Raw genomic sequence first — 16,868 nt, forward strand, 5'->3', positions numbered from 1 at the left:
GGAGACGGGCACAGTTTTATTATTATTATTTTTTTTTTTTTTTATCCCTGCATACCAACGACCTCCCCAGGAAAGGGGCCCCTTTCCCACACCCAAGATTAAATCCACCCAATGTAGGGTCGGAAAAAAAGCCCGGAGCGTTTCTTATCTCAGCCAGCCCCAACAAGGACGGTCCCAGGAGATGTTCTCAAACCCGTGATAGACTCCCCAAGCTCAGGGGTGACCCACACCATGTCCATCTCCCGCAGATTTGATGCTGGCCAACCCCCCCCAAAAGTCAGGAAACACCGAAAATGGTGCAGAGGTTTAAAACCACCAGTTTCATAATCACAGCAAAAAAAAAATCCCAGCAGCCAAAAGCCCCGGCGCTGCGGCAGAAGTGAAAGCGCCCGTGAAAATAAACCCAATGAGGGGGAACTTGGCGGCATCGGGGACAGATGCTGGTGGCTTAAGGGACATCGGGGAAGCTCCAGGATATTCCAGTCTCTCCTGGTGTCCCATTCTGGGGTGACACCAGCGTTGAGCGGCAACTGCGAGGTGTCAATATCTGAAAATCAGATAAAAGGGGAGTTTTCGAGCTGCTGGCTCAGGTTCTCGGTTGAGTCATGGATAATTAATGGATCTGGGGACCTTCCAAGATGGGGAAATGTTGGGCGATGGGGGGATCCCAGGCCAGCTGGCTGGTGGCAGTGCTAAAGAAGCAGTGGGGACGTGGGTAGGGGACACGGCCAGACCCGAGAGGTCACCGGGGGGGTGACAGCATCTCTGCCCCCGCACCATTGCCTTGGCCAGGACCTTCCCCAGGGTCTTCATGTCCCTCCACTCGCCCAGGGCAGTTGCAGATGGATGCCCACACCTCGGTGGAGACCTCTTGGAAACTCATCCCATCCCATCCTACCTCATCCCATCCTACCTCATCCCATCCCATCCCATCCCATCCCATCCCATCCCATCCCATCCCATCCCATCCCATCCCATCCCATCCCATCCCACCTCATCCCATCCCATCCCATCCTACCTCATCCCATCCCATCCCATCCCATCCCATCCCATCCCATCCCACCTCATCCCATCCCATCCCACCCCATCCTACCTCATCCCATCCCATCCCATCCCACCCCATCCCACCTTATCCCATCCCACCTCATCCCACCTCATCCCATCCCATCCCATCCCATCCCTGGTCCTTCCCCACTCCCCACCTCTCTCTCAGAGGTATCGTTTGGGTTTGTTAATTATGGGTCCGCCCTTTCAGGGCTCTCCTGTCCTCTCCATCACCCTCAGCGATGGACCATTTTGAAAAGCCTGAAAAAAATCCCGTTTTGCTTTTTTTTTAAATTATCTTTAAACTGGAAACTCAGAAGCGCCGTCATCCCCTGGACCCTGGGGAAGAAGGAGGGGAACTGGGGGGGCTTTTTCTCCCTTTTCCCTCCCCCATGGCCTGTATCTGCTGGTTCGGGGTTGAAAGTCTGAGATGGGGGACATACAGATAAAATGATGGAAAACCAGAGAAATAAATTTAAATTTTTTTAAAAAAGGGATGTTCCCCAAAAGGTACATGGGGAAGAGAAAGCAAATGGGGAGGCCCCAGGGGCTGCCAAAGCTTGGGGAGACCCTGGAGGGCTGCAGAGACCCACAGAGGGGATGGGGAGACCTTGAGATGGGGGGCCAGACCCTGAGAGGGGATGGGGAGCCCCAAGGAAAATGGGGGGGACCTTCAGGGGGCTGAAGAGGTACCTGGAGGACTTGGGGGGGGGAGCAGAGTCCCTGAGGGTGCTGTGGAGACACACAAAGGGGCTGGGTGGGGGGTGACACTGAGGCAGAGAGAGGGGCTGAGGGGACCTCGGGGCTGAGGAGATTTGGGGGGGCTGAAGGGATCCAGGGAGTTGAGGGGAACTGGGGGGGGGCTGAGGAGGTCTGGGAGGGACCTGAGAAAAACTGGGGGGGGCTGAAAAGAACCGAGAATGCTGAGGAGCTTTGAGGGGGCTGAGAGGAATTGGGGGGCTGAGGGGACTGGGGGGGCTGAGGAGATTTGGGGGGGGCTAGAGAGAACCGGGGGGGCTGAGGAGACTGAGGGAGCTGAGGGGATCCAGGGGGGCTGAGGGGACCTGGGGAGCTGAGGAGATTTGGAGGGGCTGAGATTTGGGGGTTACTGAGGAGATTGGGGGGGTACTGAGGAGATTTGGAGGGTATGAGGAGATTTGGGGGGTACTGAGGAGATTTGGGGGGGCTGAGAGATTTGGGAGGTGCTGAGGAGATTTGGGGGGGTATGAGGAGATTTGGGGGGTACTGAGTAGATTTGGAGGGGCTGAGATATTTGGGAGGTGCTGAGGGGATTTGGGGGGGTACTGAGGAGATTTGGGGGGTACTGAGGAGATTTGGAGGGGCTGAGAGATTCGGGAGGTGCTGAGGAGATTTGGGGGGGCTGAGGAGATTTGGAGGGTATGAGGAGATTTGGGGGTACTGAGGAGATTTGGAGGGGCTGAGAGATTCGGGAGGTGCTGAGGAGATTTGGGGGGGCTGAGGAGATTTGGGGGGTACTGGGGAGATTTGGAGGGGTATGACGAGATTTGGGGGGTGCTGAGGAGATTTGGGGGGGCTGAGGAGATTTGGAGGGGCTGAGGAGATTTGGGGGGCCTGAGAGGATTTGGGAGGGCTGAAGGGAACTGGGGGGGCTGAGGAGAACCGGGGTTCGTGAGGGCTGAGGAGACTGGGGGGGGCCTGAGGAGACTGAGGGAGCTGAGGGGACCCGGCGCGGGTGGCGGGGGGGGAGCTGCGGGGCCCCTGAATCCCCGGTGCCCCGTAGGCCCCCGCGACTCTCCCCGTCCCCCCCCCCGCACCCCAACCACCCCCACCGGGTACCGAGGGGGGCGAAGGCGGCGCCGGCGGCCGGGCCCGGCGCGTCCCGGGGCTGGGCGGGCGGGGGCGGGGGCGGGCGCGGGGGCGGGCGGGCGGCGCGGGGCGCCCATCTTCCTCCGTGCGGCGGAGCCGGCGGGACGCGGCGGGGGCAGCATGGCTGTTGGTATAGGAAGTGTCTTTTTTTTTTTCTCCCCCCCCCCTTTTTTTTTTTTTTCCTCTTCCCTTCCTTCCCCCCCCCCTTCCCCCCCCCACATCCATCCCTCCAAAACACCTCCAAACCCCCCCTAACCCCCCCCCCCCCCCACCTCACCCCGGGTATGAGCGGGGAGGGGGGGGCGGCCCCACACCCCCCCGCGCTGCGTTTTGGGGTTTTAAAATTTAAATTCTTTTTTATTCTATTTTTTTTACATTTTTTTCCTCACTCCCCCCCCCTTCCCCTCCTCGCAGATCTGCAGAATATGGCGTCCCCGTCCTAGCGTTTTAAAAATAAGCCGGGGCTGCCATTTTTGTTTTCCTTTTGTCTGCGAATTTTAATAAAACCGTCTGAGAATGTGGGAGAGGCGGCGGATGAAGGGGGGGGGGGAAGCTCCCGGCCGGGCCAAACCCCCCCCTAAACCCCCCCTTCCATCCCCATCCCCCGGCCTTTTTGTCTGAAAAAAAAAAAAAAAAAAAAAAAGGCCAACCCCCCCCCCCCCCCCCATCTCCCCTCCCAGGTCGAGGATTTCAACTTCACTTAACGCCAAACTTCGCCTTTTTCCACCTCTTTTAAAAATTATTATTTTATTTTTACCACCACTCCCCCCCCTTCGCCGAGGAGGAAGAAGAAGGAGAAGGGGGAGGAAAAAAAAAAAAAGGGGGGGGGGGAAAAGGGGGGGAACATCCAGGAAAATACCCATTTTTCAGGATTTTCTCTTTTTCTCTCCCTCTGGATGGTCTAATGGAAAAGTTAATTGCAGCTGAACGTACCTATTTTTGTGGATGTTGCATGTTGGGGGGGGGGTGTTTGCTTTTTTATTTATTCATGGCTTTTTATCTTACACGGGGGGTGGCGGAAGAAGCGCGGGGGGGTGGTTATTATTATTATTATCATTTTTATTCCTTCCCCCCCCCCTTTTTTTTTTTTTTTTTTTTTCTTCCTTTCCTCTCTTTCCGCATTAACCGGTTTTGTCTAGAAAGTGGTCTCGCTGGCTGGAAGGTCTAACGGGGGAATATTTTTGCATCGCGCTTTGGCAGGAATGCGGCAGCCTTAGCGAGGGACCCAAATTTCCGTGGCGGTGCTTAGAGAGGTCTGTCTGTCTGCCTGGACGTATATTTAGCCATATACTATTTATACATCCATAATCTCCCGGCCACGTCGGGGGGCCCGGGGGGGAGCTTAGAGCCGGCGTGGCCACGGCGAAACCGGACGAAGATGCGTTTCAACCCAGGAATGATTAATTTGCTGATTTTATTTCTTTTTCTCCAGCAAATACCCTGCAAGGTCGGAGGATGCTCGTTGTTTCTCTTTTTTTTTTTTTCCCCCACCCCCCCAGCCCCGCGGTCCTTCGGACATCAGCCGGGTTTTTTAATCCAGGGAGGATGGAGCGGGCGATAGCGGCTTTGAGCCTGAGGCCTTTGAGATTATAAAGTGATATTTTAGCAGAGAGGTAAAAAAGTTTTCGGTCCCTCCCGGCGTGCAATTTGCTGAGAGGCAGAGGGTCCGGGGCGAGGGGATGGATTTCAACCCCGATTTTCCAGCCAGCTCCCCATCCCTCAGCTTCACAGCTTGGGGGTGAGCTGGGCTTAAAAAAAACCCAAAAAAAACAACACATTGCTTTTTTTTTTTTTTCTTTCTTTTTTATTTTTTCTATTTTCAGGAAAAACCCCACGTTCCCACGGGTCGGGTAGGTCGGAGCCGCTTCGCTTTTGTTCCTCCGCTGTGGGATCTCGCGCGCCGGGGGCTGGCGGTGGGTTCGGGGTGTGTGAAGTTGTCCTCCTTGTCCCCCCGTAGAAAAACGCCCCGCGTGCAGCACCCGGTCTCAGCTAGAGCTGGAGATGGACGCGGATAAGGGGAAACAACGCCAGTACTCGCAGAGGTGGGCATGCCGGCTTTATTGAGGGCACCGGACTCAAAAAAAATCCTCTATCTATCTGTTTACATCGTAAAATAACGTATACGAGCTTAATGATGTGTCTGAATGCAATTACAGATACGCATATAAAAAGAATATATATACGTGCGCGTAATAATATAGCTATTATCATGTGCACTTATATATATATTTATATATAAGCGGGGGCAGATTTTGGCCCTCCCTGGGGGATTTTGGGGGGTGCGGGGGGCTACCTGCCCACCCCCTCTGCGGGGAGGGGACCAGATCGGTGCGGAGGGGACCCCGCTCACGGCGTAAGTGTGACCGCTTGTATTTTCCATGTTAAGATACGTGTATTTATATGCGTAAAATCATGGGTTTTTCTCCCTCAACCCCCCCCCCCCCCCTATTTTTTTTTTCCTTAAAAAAACGTGGATTTTCGGTCGGTGGGTGCGATGTCACGACAAGTGCATGTTGGATTCGGTGCGCGCACGCTGGCTCCTCGGGGCGAACCCCTGCTAAGCCACCCGTGCCTCGGTTTCCCCACCCGCCGGCGCGTGGCGGCACCCATGGGTGCTCTCCAGACTGCCCCCCCCCCTCCCCTTGCTGCCGTGGGGGGGCCGGTTGCCCCCCGAGCTGGCTGGTTTGTGGGCACCGGCTTTGCCTTGCGGGGTGCCCGGCTGGTCTCTTTTAGGCGGGTGGTGTGTTTGGGGGTCTGGGGGAGCAGGTAACCCCCCCCCACCAGCGCTGGGGAACGGTGTGTTTTGGGGGGGGACGCAGGCACCGTGGTTGGCGCGGGTGTCACCCCACGGGCGCCGGGTTTCCCCGCGGGCTGTCCCCGTGTCCCCTTTGGTGGGTCCCATCGGTGACGGGGTGGACGGACGGTGTTTCGGCCCTGAGGATTTGGGGTTGCGCCACCCGGGCCCCCATCTTTTGGGAGCGTTGCCTCCCTGGTTCCCCCCTCCTTCATCCCCGGGGTGGGGGGGGGACCCCGGGGTGGTCCCCAGCGTGGCTTTGCCTCCCCTTTTGCTTCACGCCAGCGCTTGGCTCCTCATCCCTGCACCCGCACACCCCCTTTCCCACGCAGGGACCCCCATACCAGGATGGGCTTTACGTTGGGGCTCATTTTGGGTTGGTTTTGCTGCAAATCCGAAGGAGAAACACCAGTTAACGGCCCTTCGGGGGGCGGAAACGTGGGGTTTAATTGGTTCCATCTTGGGTGAATTCTTCTGGCGCGCGGTCTGCCCCCCCCCCCCCCCCTCCCCGAGCGATGGGGATTTCGGGTCTCGCCCGTCGTTTCTGCTTCCCCGGCCTTGCCTGCCTTCTGCCACCTCTGCTTTGGGGTAAATCCCTCCCGGATGAGGACAATCCGGGTGGGGAGGGATGAACGTTCCCTGAGGACGGAAGCGGGATGGTGCCGGATGCTGCTTCCCACCCCGGCGCCTCTGGGATGGGGTTTTTGCGGAGGGACGCTCGCTTTCCCTCGAAAACCCTCCTGCTCCAGGCAAGCCCCGCTTGCGCGTGGGGGGGAGGCTTGTCCTTACGGGGCGACAGGGGCCGTGGCCTTGTGTTTTTTGGGGGAAACTGAGGCACGGCACGGGGCAGAGCCGGGTTCTGCCGTTGCCCGGCCACGGGAGGTGGCAGGGACACGGCCACGCCAGCGTCGCTGTCCCCCGTCTGTCCCCCGGCGGCGAGGGCGTGCTGGGGTTTGGCGGGGGGACACACACGCAGGGGACCTCTCCACCCCGCTTGGCTCTCGCTCGCCGCGCCGTCTCGGGCCCGCCGTCGGCTTTCCTGCGCTCGCCGCTTGGCATGGGAGGGGGGGGACACCTCTGCCCCGATGCTCTCGCCGGGACCCTCGGGGACAGGACGCTGCGGTTGGGGACACCGAGGGCTCGGCTTCTCCCTGGGGCGAGGGCACGTTTAGGCACTCCGACCGCCGCTCCGGTCACCCCAAATCCCTCCCCTTGCCTCCCGCTCCCCCCGTTTGCCGGCTGTACCGGGTCGGTGATCTCTCGCCGTCCTCAGGGTTGCCGGTACCCGGGAGCTGCCCCCTTTCTCTCGGCGGTGCCGTGAAAAGAAATCTCTTGTTTCTTTTTATTTCAGCGAAGGCGAGACAGAGAGGGCTGCCAAGGTAGAGGCGTTCCCTAGAGAACTGTAGCTTGACTTAGCGGCAGTTGGGTAGGAAGTTGGAAGGCTCTAGTGAGCTCGTGCCCACCCGTGCCATCATCTACCTCCCATCAATCTGGAGCCTCATCGACACGTCTCCCCAGGCAGCTGCGGCCACCTGGCTTCTGAGGCCAGCCTGTGAGTACCAAAACACCGGCGTCCGACCGTATCTCGTCACCGCCGACCCCTCGCTGCCGCCGCCGCACCCCTTTCCCCCTCGCCATCCCCCCCTCGCCCCGGCTTGCCGGCTTCTCACGCTCTCTTCCTTCCCCGGGGGTGCGGAGGCGATGATTTTTTTAATGTCTTTTTAGGGTCGCCCGAGATGCTGCCGCTTCCCCGCTTTGCCCGGTTGAACGGCGATGCCGGGTGCTGCCGCCGTTCTGCGGGAATTTGGGGTTCAGCCCCTGTTTTTTGGGGGCTCCGTGCATCTTCCTGCTTGCTCTTCCGACATCCCTCTCCTCCGGCCGTGCCCGCTTCGGTGGCCACGATGCTTTTTGTGCCCACCCATGTCCCCCGGGACAACCTTCGGTGTCCCCTTGGCAAGACTTGGCCCGATCCAGTGCCCACGGTGGATGCCGGGGGCTCTCCCACCCCGTGGTTGGGACCCCAGGACCCGGTGCCACAGGAAAACCGTTACCCTGGGGGGGGGGGGGGGGGGGGGTGTTCCCCCTGCCTGACCAAAAATTGGGGGGCACGGAGAACCCTAATGTGGCCCTGTTGCCTGCCGTGCCCCGCAGAGCCGGGTCCCGCAGAGCCGGGGGGAGACGCGCTGCAGCATTCCCCACCCTTCATAATTTCCATTTTAATGGATTTTCTTCTTTTTTTTTTTTTCTTTGCTGCATGTCAGCTTCCATTTTTCATAGTTAGCTGAGAAAAAGGGAGTTTTTATATATATATATATTTCTTTTTTTTTCCATCTGCTTTATATCCCCTCCCGCTCCCTCCCCCAGCCATCCCAGCCCTGGGAGAGGGGGAAGCTGCTCCCTCCGCTCCCGATGAAATACCGCACGATTTATAACATGAAATCGGGACAGGAACAGGGATTTTTTTTTTTTGGCACGCCGATCATTTCTTTCCTCTTTATTCGGGGCAGGTTCGTCAAGCTCTGAGCGTGGTGGTTTTGCAAATAATTTATAATTAATAAGACCTCAAGTGGAGGCGGGGAGGGGGGGGGGTGGGATACACACAATAGTTGCGCTTTCCTCCCCAAAATGCGCTTCGTGCCTTTGCCAACCCCCCCTCCAGCTTTGCACGAGGGGTCCTGGGATGGTTTGTAGTGGTTCGTGCTGCGTCCTGGTGATGGTTTGGGAGCCGCGCTGGTGGTTTCGATCCTTCTTGGTGCCACTGACGGCTCCGGCAGAGCCTGGCACGCTGTTGGGACAGGGAGAAGGATGGACGGACAGACAGACGGGAAGGACGGAGGTTGCAGGGCACCTGCTGTGACGGGGGAGCAGCTCCAAAAAACCCTTTTCTAATCATAGCTCTGGTTTCCTGTTTTCCCACGCCGCGGGGCTGCCGCTGGCCGAGCCGGGCCGTGGGGTTCGTGCCGGGGTGCTTGGCCGCGTCGGGTGGGACCCGGAGCCCTCTTGCCTGCGCTCCTCTGCCTGCTCGCTGCCTGCTTTCCTGCCTGCCTCCATCACGAGGGCCTTCCCCTGCCACCACCTCCCGTCTCCCGGTGCACCGGCCCCTTGTGCCATCATCCCTCCGTCCCAGAGTCCCCATCCCCTGCTCATCATCCCGAGCGATCTTATATATATACACGTAGCCAGTGGGTAAACTCACAACGTGGGTGGCGTGTGGGTACATATATAATGGATATAAAATAGCCGGTGGCGGGCGTGTACGTGTATGGGAAAGCGCATTTAATAGCCCCAGCAATTTCCCTTTCTGGGTGCACAGGCGTGGCGCGGAGCGGGGCTCCCGGCTCTGCCTTCCTCCTCCTGCGCCGCCCAGAGCGGGGTAAATAAGGGCGGATGGAGAGAAAACGGCGGGGAAAAGTAGTCGTGTCTGGGGATATTGCGAGGATCCGGGTTCGCTTTCACTTGAAAAAGCTGAAATTTGGTGCATGGGCAGCTGGGGGGTGAGACGGAGCGGTTTGAGGCAGGGAAGGGGAGTTTCTGGAGCTGGGTGGGATGTTGGGTGTTTCCTGGCCTGGCCGCAGCCTTGGGATCCGCCGTCTGAAATGGCTCCTGGTCCTTGGTGCTGCCTACAGCCCCCGGTGCGTCGGCCCCCAAACTCGCCTTGTCGTGCGCTGTGCTGCTCCGTATCGCGAGGGGCGGGCGGGCCCCTCCTCCCTGCCTCAGTTTCCCCCCAAATTAGCCTGGGGGGGGTCCAGCCTGTGGCTCTTCCGCAGGCTGGTGTGGCCGTATGGGTGCAAACACCCGGCAGGACCAACACCCTCTTTTGCTGGGTGCTGCCCACCCCCCTACAAAGACCCCAGGGAGGTCAGGGTCTGATTTAAGCCGAGGGACAAGTGAGTGCGATGAGGAGGAGGAGGAGGAAGGCTCATCGCCCCATCCCACCCCCAGGGTGCTTGTTTTGTGGGAGCAGGGGTGCTCCCGGACGCCTCCGGCGTTGTTTGGAGGGGGCTGCCCGTCCGGCAAACGCGGGACTGTGTCTGAATCCCCGCAGCCACCCCCCGGGCTCTCCGTGCCTCAGTTTCCCAGCCCGCCGGGGCTCAGCCGTAGGCACCCCGCCCCCAAATCCCCCCCCCCACCCCCCCAAAGGCTTTCGGGGACGCGCTTTGCTGGCGGCGCTGGTCTAGTTTCTCCCGGGATCCCGGCCGTGGCCTGGTTTATATTACAGCCAGAGCTCCTCAGGGACCTCTCCTATACGTTCCACCAGGGTCCCTTATAGACTTTACCCTCAAACACCCCCGTAACGAGGTTTGCCAGTGCCGCGGTGCCTGTTTACACCAGGCCGTTACACCCGTTTCTCGCCGTCCCCCTCTCAGATGTTTTCGATTACCCGAAGATGGATTTAGAATTAATTTTCCCAATGTGTTTAAGTGTCTCTATAAATCTCCCGGCCTCGCTGCAGCCGGGTTTTCCTGCCGAGCTGCCCACGGACGTCGCGGGTTGCTTCGCTTGGGATTGGGGGTGGCTTTTTTTTTTTGGGGGGGGGGGTGGGACTCAGCCAGGGTTGGCTTTGGGCTCAACGTGCCGCCGTCGTGCTCGCCCTCTCCCCTGGCAGCATCCCGTCTGCCTCCGTAACCCCTCCTGGAGATACCGGAGGAGCAGCGCAGATACCTCTGGGGCTTGGGAGATTTGGGTTTTTTTCCCCCAAATTCCCACCCCCTTCCCTTGCCACGTCGCATCTTCGTGTGCTCGCTGGCGTTTGGGCTCCTCGAGGTGCTCGGTGTCACCCCCATCCTGCAGGACTTTCCAGCTGGGAAGATGCTTGGGAGGTTCCCCGGCCCTGCCTGCTCCCTGCCTGCTCCCTGCCCTCTTTTAGTGCCTGGTGGTTGCTTTTGGGGGGCGGGGGGGGGTTTGGTGTCGGTGGGGTTCGAGCCCCCGAGGGGGGGTGGGAGGGGGGGGTCCGTGCAGCAGCCGATGCCCCCCCTGACCGCCCCCCCGTTTCTCCCCGCAGGATGGCGGAGCCTCGCTTCAACAACCCCTACTTCTGGCCGCCCCCCCCCACCATGCCCAGCCAGGTAGGACCCCCCTGCCCCGGGATTTTGGGGAGGAGGGAGGACAGACGGACGTGGGGGGATGCCCGGGGAGGGCTGGGGGTGCAGGTTCCTCCGCCCCTGACCCACCTTTCTGCCTCCTTCTCCCCCTCCCCTCCACCAGCTGGACAACCTGGTCCTGATCAACAAAATCAAGGAGCAGTTGATGGCGGAGAAGATCCGACCCCCGCACTTGCCCCCCACCTCCGTGGCCTCCCAGCAGCCCCTCCTGGTGCCCCCCTCGCCCGCCGAAAGCAGCCAATCCATCATGTCCCTCCCCAAACTGCAGCAGGTCCCGGGGCTCCACCCTCAAGCCGTCCCCCAGCCCGACGTGGCCCTTCACGCCCGACCGGCCACCAGCACCGTCACAGGTACCACCACGGGCGGCTCCCGGCAGCGCCGGGGATGTTTTGGGGAGGGTTCCTTATAATTTAGGACCCTGCTGTGCGAGAAAATGGGAGGGGGGACCCCTTCCAAATTAACGCGGCCCTTCTCGCTGCCTGCCAGGGTTGGGGCTGGCTTCCCGCGCGCCGGCGGTCAGCACCTCCGAATCCAGCACGGGGACGGGGACCACCACCCCATCGACCCCCACCTCCACCAGCCAGAGCCGCCTCATCGCCTCCTCGCCCACCCTAATCTCAGGAATCACCAGCCCCCCCCTCCTCGACTCCATAAAGACAATCCAGGGCCACGGTTTGCTGGGGGCACCCAAGGCGGAACGGGGCCGGAAGAAGATCAAAGCGGAAAATCCTTCGGGACCGCCGGTCTTGGTGGTGCCCTACCCCATCCTGGCCTCGGGGGAGACCGCCAAAGAGGGCAAGACGTACAGGTAGGCACCCCCCCACCTGCTCGGGGAGGGTCGGGGGGACGGCGGGGTGCCCCCCCCTGCCCCAGCCCGGTCCCTGCGGGGTTCTCCGCCCCCCCTCTCCAGGTGTAAGGTCTGCCCCTTGACGTTCTTCACCAAGTCGGAGATGCAGATCCACTCCAAGTCGCACACAGAGGCCAAGCCCCACAAGTGCCCCCATTGCTCCAAATCCTTCGCCAACGCCTCTTACCTGGCCCAGCACCTGCGCATCCACCTGGGCGTCAAACCCTACCACTGCTCCTACTGCGAGAAGTCCTTCCGCCAGCTCTCCCACCTCCAGCAGCACACCAGGTGTGGACACAACCGGCCCGGGGGGGCTGCGGGAGGGCCCTGGGGGGCTGGGGAGGGGCCCTTCAGCCCCCTCTTCCCTTAGGGGGTGGTGGGGCGTCCACCCAGCGTCTCCCGTGCCGTGGTTGCCGTCCCCGCCGCCTTCGTCATCGCCACCGCGCTCATCCTTCCTCGCCACCCCCGTCATCCCTGACAGCTTTATGGTCCCCACCGTGTTTGTTGTCCCCACCATGGTCATCTGTCCCCACCACACCAGTGTGTGCCCGCTGCCTTCACCATCCCCACCGCCTTCATCATCCCCACCACCTTCACCAACCCAACGCCTTCACCATCCCCACCACCTTCACCATCCCCACCACCCCAGTCTGTCCCTGCCGCCTTCATTGTCCCCACCACCTTCATCATCCCCACCTCGCCAATCTGTCCCCACCACACCAGTCTGTCCCCGTTGCCTTCATCATCCTCACTGCCTTCGTTGTCCATGTCACACTGATCATCCCTACCACACCAATCTGTCCCCGCTGCCTTCGTCCCCACCACACTCTTCTGTCCTCACCACACCAATCTGTCCCCGCTGCCTTCATCATCCTCACTGCCTTCATCATTCCCACCACACCAGTCTGTCCCCACCATGCTCATCATCCCCACCAGCTTCCTCATCTCCACCACACCAATCTGTCCCCACCACCTTCATGGTCCCCACCATGCCAATCTGGTCCCACTGCCTTCACCATCCCCACCGCCTTCACCATCCCCACCACACGTCTGTCCCTGCCACCTTCATCATCCTCACCACCTTCATCATCCCCACCACACCAGTTTGTCCCTGCTGCCTTCATCATCCCCACCACCCCAGTCTGTCCCTGCCGCCTTCATTGTCCCCACCACCTTCATCATCCCCACCTCGCCAATCTGTCCCCACCACACCAGTCTGTCCCCGTTGCCTTCATCATCCTCACTGCCTTCGTTGTCCATGTCACGCTGATCATCCCTACCACACCAATCTGTCCTCACTGCCTTCGTCCCCACCACACTCTTCTGTCCTAACCATGCCAATCTGTCCCCACTGCCTTCATCATCCCCACCACACTCTTCTGTCCTAACCATGCCAATCTGTCCCCACTGCCTTCATCATCCCCACCACACTCTTCTATCCCCACCATGCCAATCTGTCCCCGCTGCCTTCATCATCCTCACTGCCTTCATCATTCCCACCACACCAGTCTGTCCCCACCATGCTCATCATCCCCACCAGCTTCCTCATCTCCACCACACCAGTCTGTCCCCACCACCTTCATGGTTCCCACCACCTTCATCGTCCCCACCATGCCAATCTGTCCTCACCACCTTCATCATTCCCACCACCTTCATGGTCCCCACCACACTTGTCACAGAGTCACAGAATTATGGAATCATTTAGGTTGGAAACGACCTTTAAGATCATTAAGTCCAAGCATAGTCCAGTCATCTCCAGCACCCACCACGCTCATCCATCTCCACCATGCTCATCGTCCCCACCACCTTCCTCATCCCCACCACATTCATCATCTCCAGCACCTTCCCCGACCCCACCACGCTCCTCCCTCCTGCCCACCTTCATCATCTCCGAACCTCCTGCCCCTCAGCCCCGCGTCTCCCCCCTTTTCCCCCTGTCCCTCGATGAGGCGCCCCCGTCTCTGTGCCCACCGTGGTCCCTGCTGTGACCCCTCCATGGGGGGTGGGGGCAGCGCTGGTCCCCAGGGGGTGGTGGCGGGGGTGGGGAGAGAGTAGACGGTGCCTGACACGTGTGTGTGTGTCCCCCAGAATCCACACCGGCGACAGACCCTACAAGTGCCCCCACCCCGGCTGCGAAAAGGCCTTCACGCAACTCTCCAACCTCCAGGTCAGCGCTCTGGGGCGGTGGCGGGAGCCCTGGGAGGGGGGTGGGGGGTGCGAGGAGCCCCGGACCCCCCCCGGGGCGGCTGCCGTAACCCCCCCTCCCCGCCATTTCACAGTCTCACCAGCGACAGCACAACAAGGACAAGCCCTACAAGTGCCCCAACTGCTACCGGGCGTACACGGACTCGGCCTCGCTCCAGATCCACCTCTCGGCTCACGCCATCAAACACGCCAAGGCCTACTGCTGCAGCATGTGCGGCCGCGCCTATACCTCGGTGAGCCTGGGGGGGGTGACCGGGACACCCCCTGCGCCCCAAAACACCACCCCCCCCAAGCTCTGCAGCTCACCCTCCGCCTCTCCCCCCCCTCGCAGGAGACGTACCTGATGAAGCACATGTCCAAACACACCGTGGTGGAGCACCTCGTCAGCCAGCACTCGCCGCAGAGGACGGAGTCGCCCGGCATTCCCGTACGGATCTCCCTCATCTAAGCGGGGACGCCTTCGGCATCGGGGCCGGGGGGGGGGACACACGGACACGGGACACCCCCACACGGAGGAGGAGGACGAAGAAGAGGAGGAAGAGGAAGGAAGCAAACCCACCCGCAGCACCCCAGCCCTGGCCGGGAGCCCGGCGGGACGTGCCCGGGGCCGTGTGTCCCCCCCCCGCCCTGCCCCGGGTCCCCGCAGGTTTGGTGACATCCAAAGACGGTTTCAGAGCACTTTGAATCTCTGCGGTTTGGTTTAGTTGTTTTTTTTTTTCTTTTGGGGGGGGGGGGGGTTTGGTGGCAGGAAAGGCGGGGGGGGGGGGGGTGTTTCTCCTCCCCCCACAAATCCCTGCCCTCTCTCCTCTCATTTTTTGGATACAAATATATATATATATTTATTGGCCAAGAAGTTGGTGCTGCTAAAAACAGAATTAAGACCCAAAACGAACCGTGGATGGAGAAAAATGAAGCTGGCGGGGGGGGAGGTCCCGCTGCCTCCCCCCGCCACGGACTCTCCCGCGGGAGCAGACGGGACTCGGGCCGGGACCGCGGCGGCCGCCACCTCCTTGGGGACATCTGGGGTTTATTTTTAAACATTTCGGGGGGTGGGTTGGTTTTGTTGGGTTTTTGGTTTGTTTTTTTTGTTGGTTGTTTTTTGTTTTGGTTTTTTTTTTTTGGGGGTCCCTTTTGAGGGAGAAGCCGGCGGGAAGAGCCGCGTCCCTCCGGGGCTGGATCCAACCCCCCCCCCTTATTCCCAGGATCCCCAAAATCCGTCTCGGGGAGGTGGGGGGGGGGTGTAAATCGCTTTGCCTTGTGCCTGCCGGCCCCGGGCGCCTGTACATAAACCCATGTATAGAGCCGGGGGGGGGGGGGGGGTCGCGCTCCCCCCCCCCCCGCAGAGCCGCGACAAAAAACTCATCTATATTCTGTACTCTTTGGTTCCGGTTTTGGATATTAACTGTGTTATTTTTTTATACACTTTTTAAGCCTTAACTCATCGTTTATTTTGGGTTTTTTCCGCCAGGGTGTTTTATTTACCTTCTGTTTATTAATTTTTAATCCCCCCCCACCTGTTATTTTTTATTCTCCCCCCCCCCCCATTCCTCGTTTTTCCCCCCCCCCTCGATGTTGTATGATACTCAATATTGTAATCTTTTTTGTCAGCATGTTAATACCGTGTAAATACGCCTCTTATACACTTAACACCCCCCACTCCCCCCCCCCTCCCCAGTTTTGGGGCTTTTTTTATTTTCCTCGATGGAAATCCAGGCCACGCGTCCCTAGAGCTAGTTCTTACCTTATTAAAAAAGGAGGAGAAAAAAAAAAAAGGGAAAAAAAAAAAAAAAAAGAGGAGAAAATGAAGAAAAAAAAAAGCCCTTTATTCCACTTCCCCCCCCTCTCCCCCCCCCCGCTGTCTTGCATTGTGGTTCACGGAGAAGCCGGGGGGGAACCGCGGCCTCGCCGGGAGCGTTCGTGGTGTCGAAAAGGAGTGAACCCCCCGCCCCCCCCCTCCCCAAAACCGGCGCCTGTTTCCAAAAAAAAAAAAACAAAAAAAAGAAGAATAAAACAGAAAAAAAAAAAATTAATAAAAATCTGGGGTTTTTTTGTGTTCGTTGTGGAAGGTGAAAAAAAAAAAAAAACGGTAAAAGGTGGAGAGGGGGGAGCAAGGGGCTGGTGGCCGATGGCTCCTCTGGGCCACCTCAGGGACCTCCTGCTGGTCACACTGGCCCAGTCCCTGGGGGGGGCACAGGAAGCAGCGGGGGGGGGGGGGTGGGTGGGTGTGTGTGGAGCTGTGGGTCACCCCACCCGTGGGTGGGTTGTCCCCACCGTGTCCCCAAGGGAGGGGGGTGGCAGCGCCGCAGCACCGGGGGGGGGGGGGTCACCAGTGTCTTGGGGGGGGGGGGGGGTGGAGGCCCTGAGCTGGGCACCCCCCCCCCGGGCAGGGGGACACCCCCCACTGTGGCCACCACCTCCAAGGACACGTTGCCATCTCCAGGGACACCCAACTGTGGCCACCAGCTCTGTGGCTGTGGCCACCAGCTCCAGGGATGTGTCACCCCTGTGAGCCTCAACTCCAGGGACCCCTCGGTGTCACCACAGTGGGTGTCATCATCGCCCCCCCCCCCCCCCCAATCAGGGTCCCGTGTCCCTGCAGGTGTGGAGGGTCCCCACCTCCACCCTGGGGGTGCTGGCACGGCGGGGGGACACACGCCTCAGCCCCCCCCATCTGCAATTTGAGGGGGCAGCAGGGGCACCCCCAGGGTCATACAGGCCTGGAGGGCAGCGGGGAGGTGACACCGGCCCTGTCCCCAAAACCCACGGAGTGTCCCACCCCCTGCGGTGGCACTTGGGGACATCCCCAAGGCGCTGCCTCAGTTGACCCAGGAAGGAACTGGGGGGGGTGGGGGGAGGAAAGTGGGGGGCCCCAAGCTTTTTTTTTTTTCAGTGTTTATTAAAAACAAAAAAAAAAAACCAGGAAAAAAAGGGGGTGTGGGGTCTGTGTGTTTTTCTCCTTTTTTTTTTTTTTCCTTTTCTTTTCTTAAAAAGACCGTGGTGGCCAGGGGGGGTGGTGTGTGTGTGGGGG

General features: G+C 59.8%; 1 protein-coding gene and 1 long non-coding RNA gene across 6 annotated transcripts; one reads left to right on the forward strand and one right to left on the reverse strand.

Annotated features, from left to right (window-relative positions):
* Positions 1 to 1,274, reverse strand: LOC141954003 (uncharacterized). Its single transcript, XR_012632059.1, has 2 exons — positions 1,203 to 1,274; positions 1 to 547 (listed from the first exon to the last, which is right to left on the reverse strand). It is a non-coding gene; the product is annotated as an uncharacterized LOC141954003 (long non-coding RNA).
* A 1,689-nt stretch (positions 1,275 to 2,963) lies between these two features.
* Positions 2,964 to 16,430, forward strand: ZNF362 (zinc finger protein 362). Of its 5 annotated transcripts, none has more exons than XM_074892751.1 (10): positions 2,970 to 3,022; positions 4,850 to 4,934; positions 7,038 to 7,238; positions 10,689 to 10,752; positions 10,892 to 11,138; positions 11,275 to 11,596; positions 11,699 to 11,923; positions 13,724 to 13,802; positions 13,915 to 14,073; positions 14,172 to 16,430. In XM_074892751.1, exons 4-10 carry the CDS (start codon positions 10,690 to 10,692, stop codon positions 14,286 to 14,288), a joined length of 1,212 nt encoding a protein of 403 aa, XP_074748852.1. In that variant the 5' UTR covers positions 2,970 to 3,022; positions 4,850 to 4,934; positions 7,038 to 7,238; position 10,689; the 3' UTR covers positions 14,289 to 16,430. The 5 variants fall into 5 exon arrangements, with proteins under 5 accessions (XP_074748850.1, XP_074748852.1, XP_074748853.1 ...); XM_074892752.1 differs by lacking the exon at positions 2,970 to 3,022 and adding an exon at positions 3,737 to 4,145; XM_074892749.1 differs by lacking the exon at positions 7,038 to 7,238 and having other exon boundaries at positions 2,964 to 3,022.
* Positions 16,431 to 16,868: the final 438 nt, after the last annotated feature.

This window comes from Strix uralensis, chromosome 23 (genome assembly GCF_047716275.1).
Source record: "Strix uralensis isolate ZFMK-TIS-50842 chromosome 23, bStrUra1, whole genome shotgun sequence".
Lineage (NCBI taxonomy): Eukaryota > Metazoa > Chordata > Aves > Strigiformes > Strigidae > Strix > Strix uralensis.

Bases quoted from the DNA above. Each gene is read 5' to 3' on its own strand.
- ZNF362 (XM_074892749.1), top strand. The intron at 11,597-11,698 runs GTAGGCACCCCC...CCCCCTCTCCAG, and splicing joins AAAGAGGGCAAGACGTACAG to GTGTAAGGTCTGCCCCTTGA. The intron at 11,924-13,723 runs GTGTGGACACAA...TGTGTCCCCCAG, and splicing joins CACCTCCAGCAGCACACCAG to AATCCACACCGGCGACAGAC.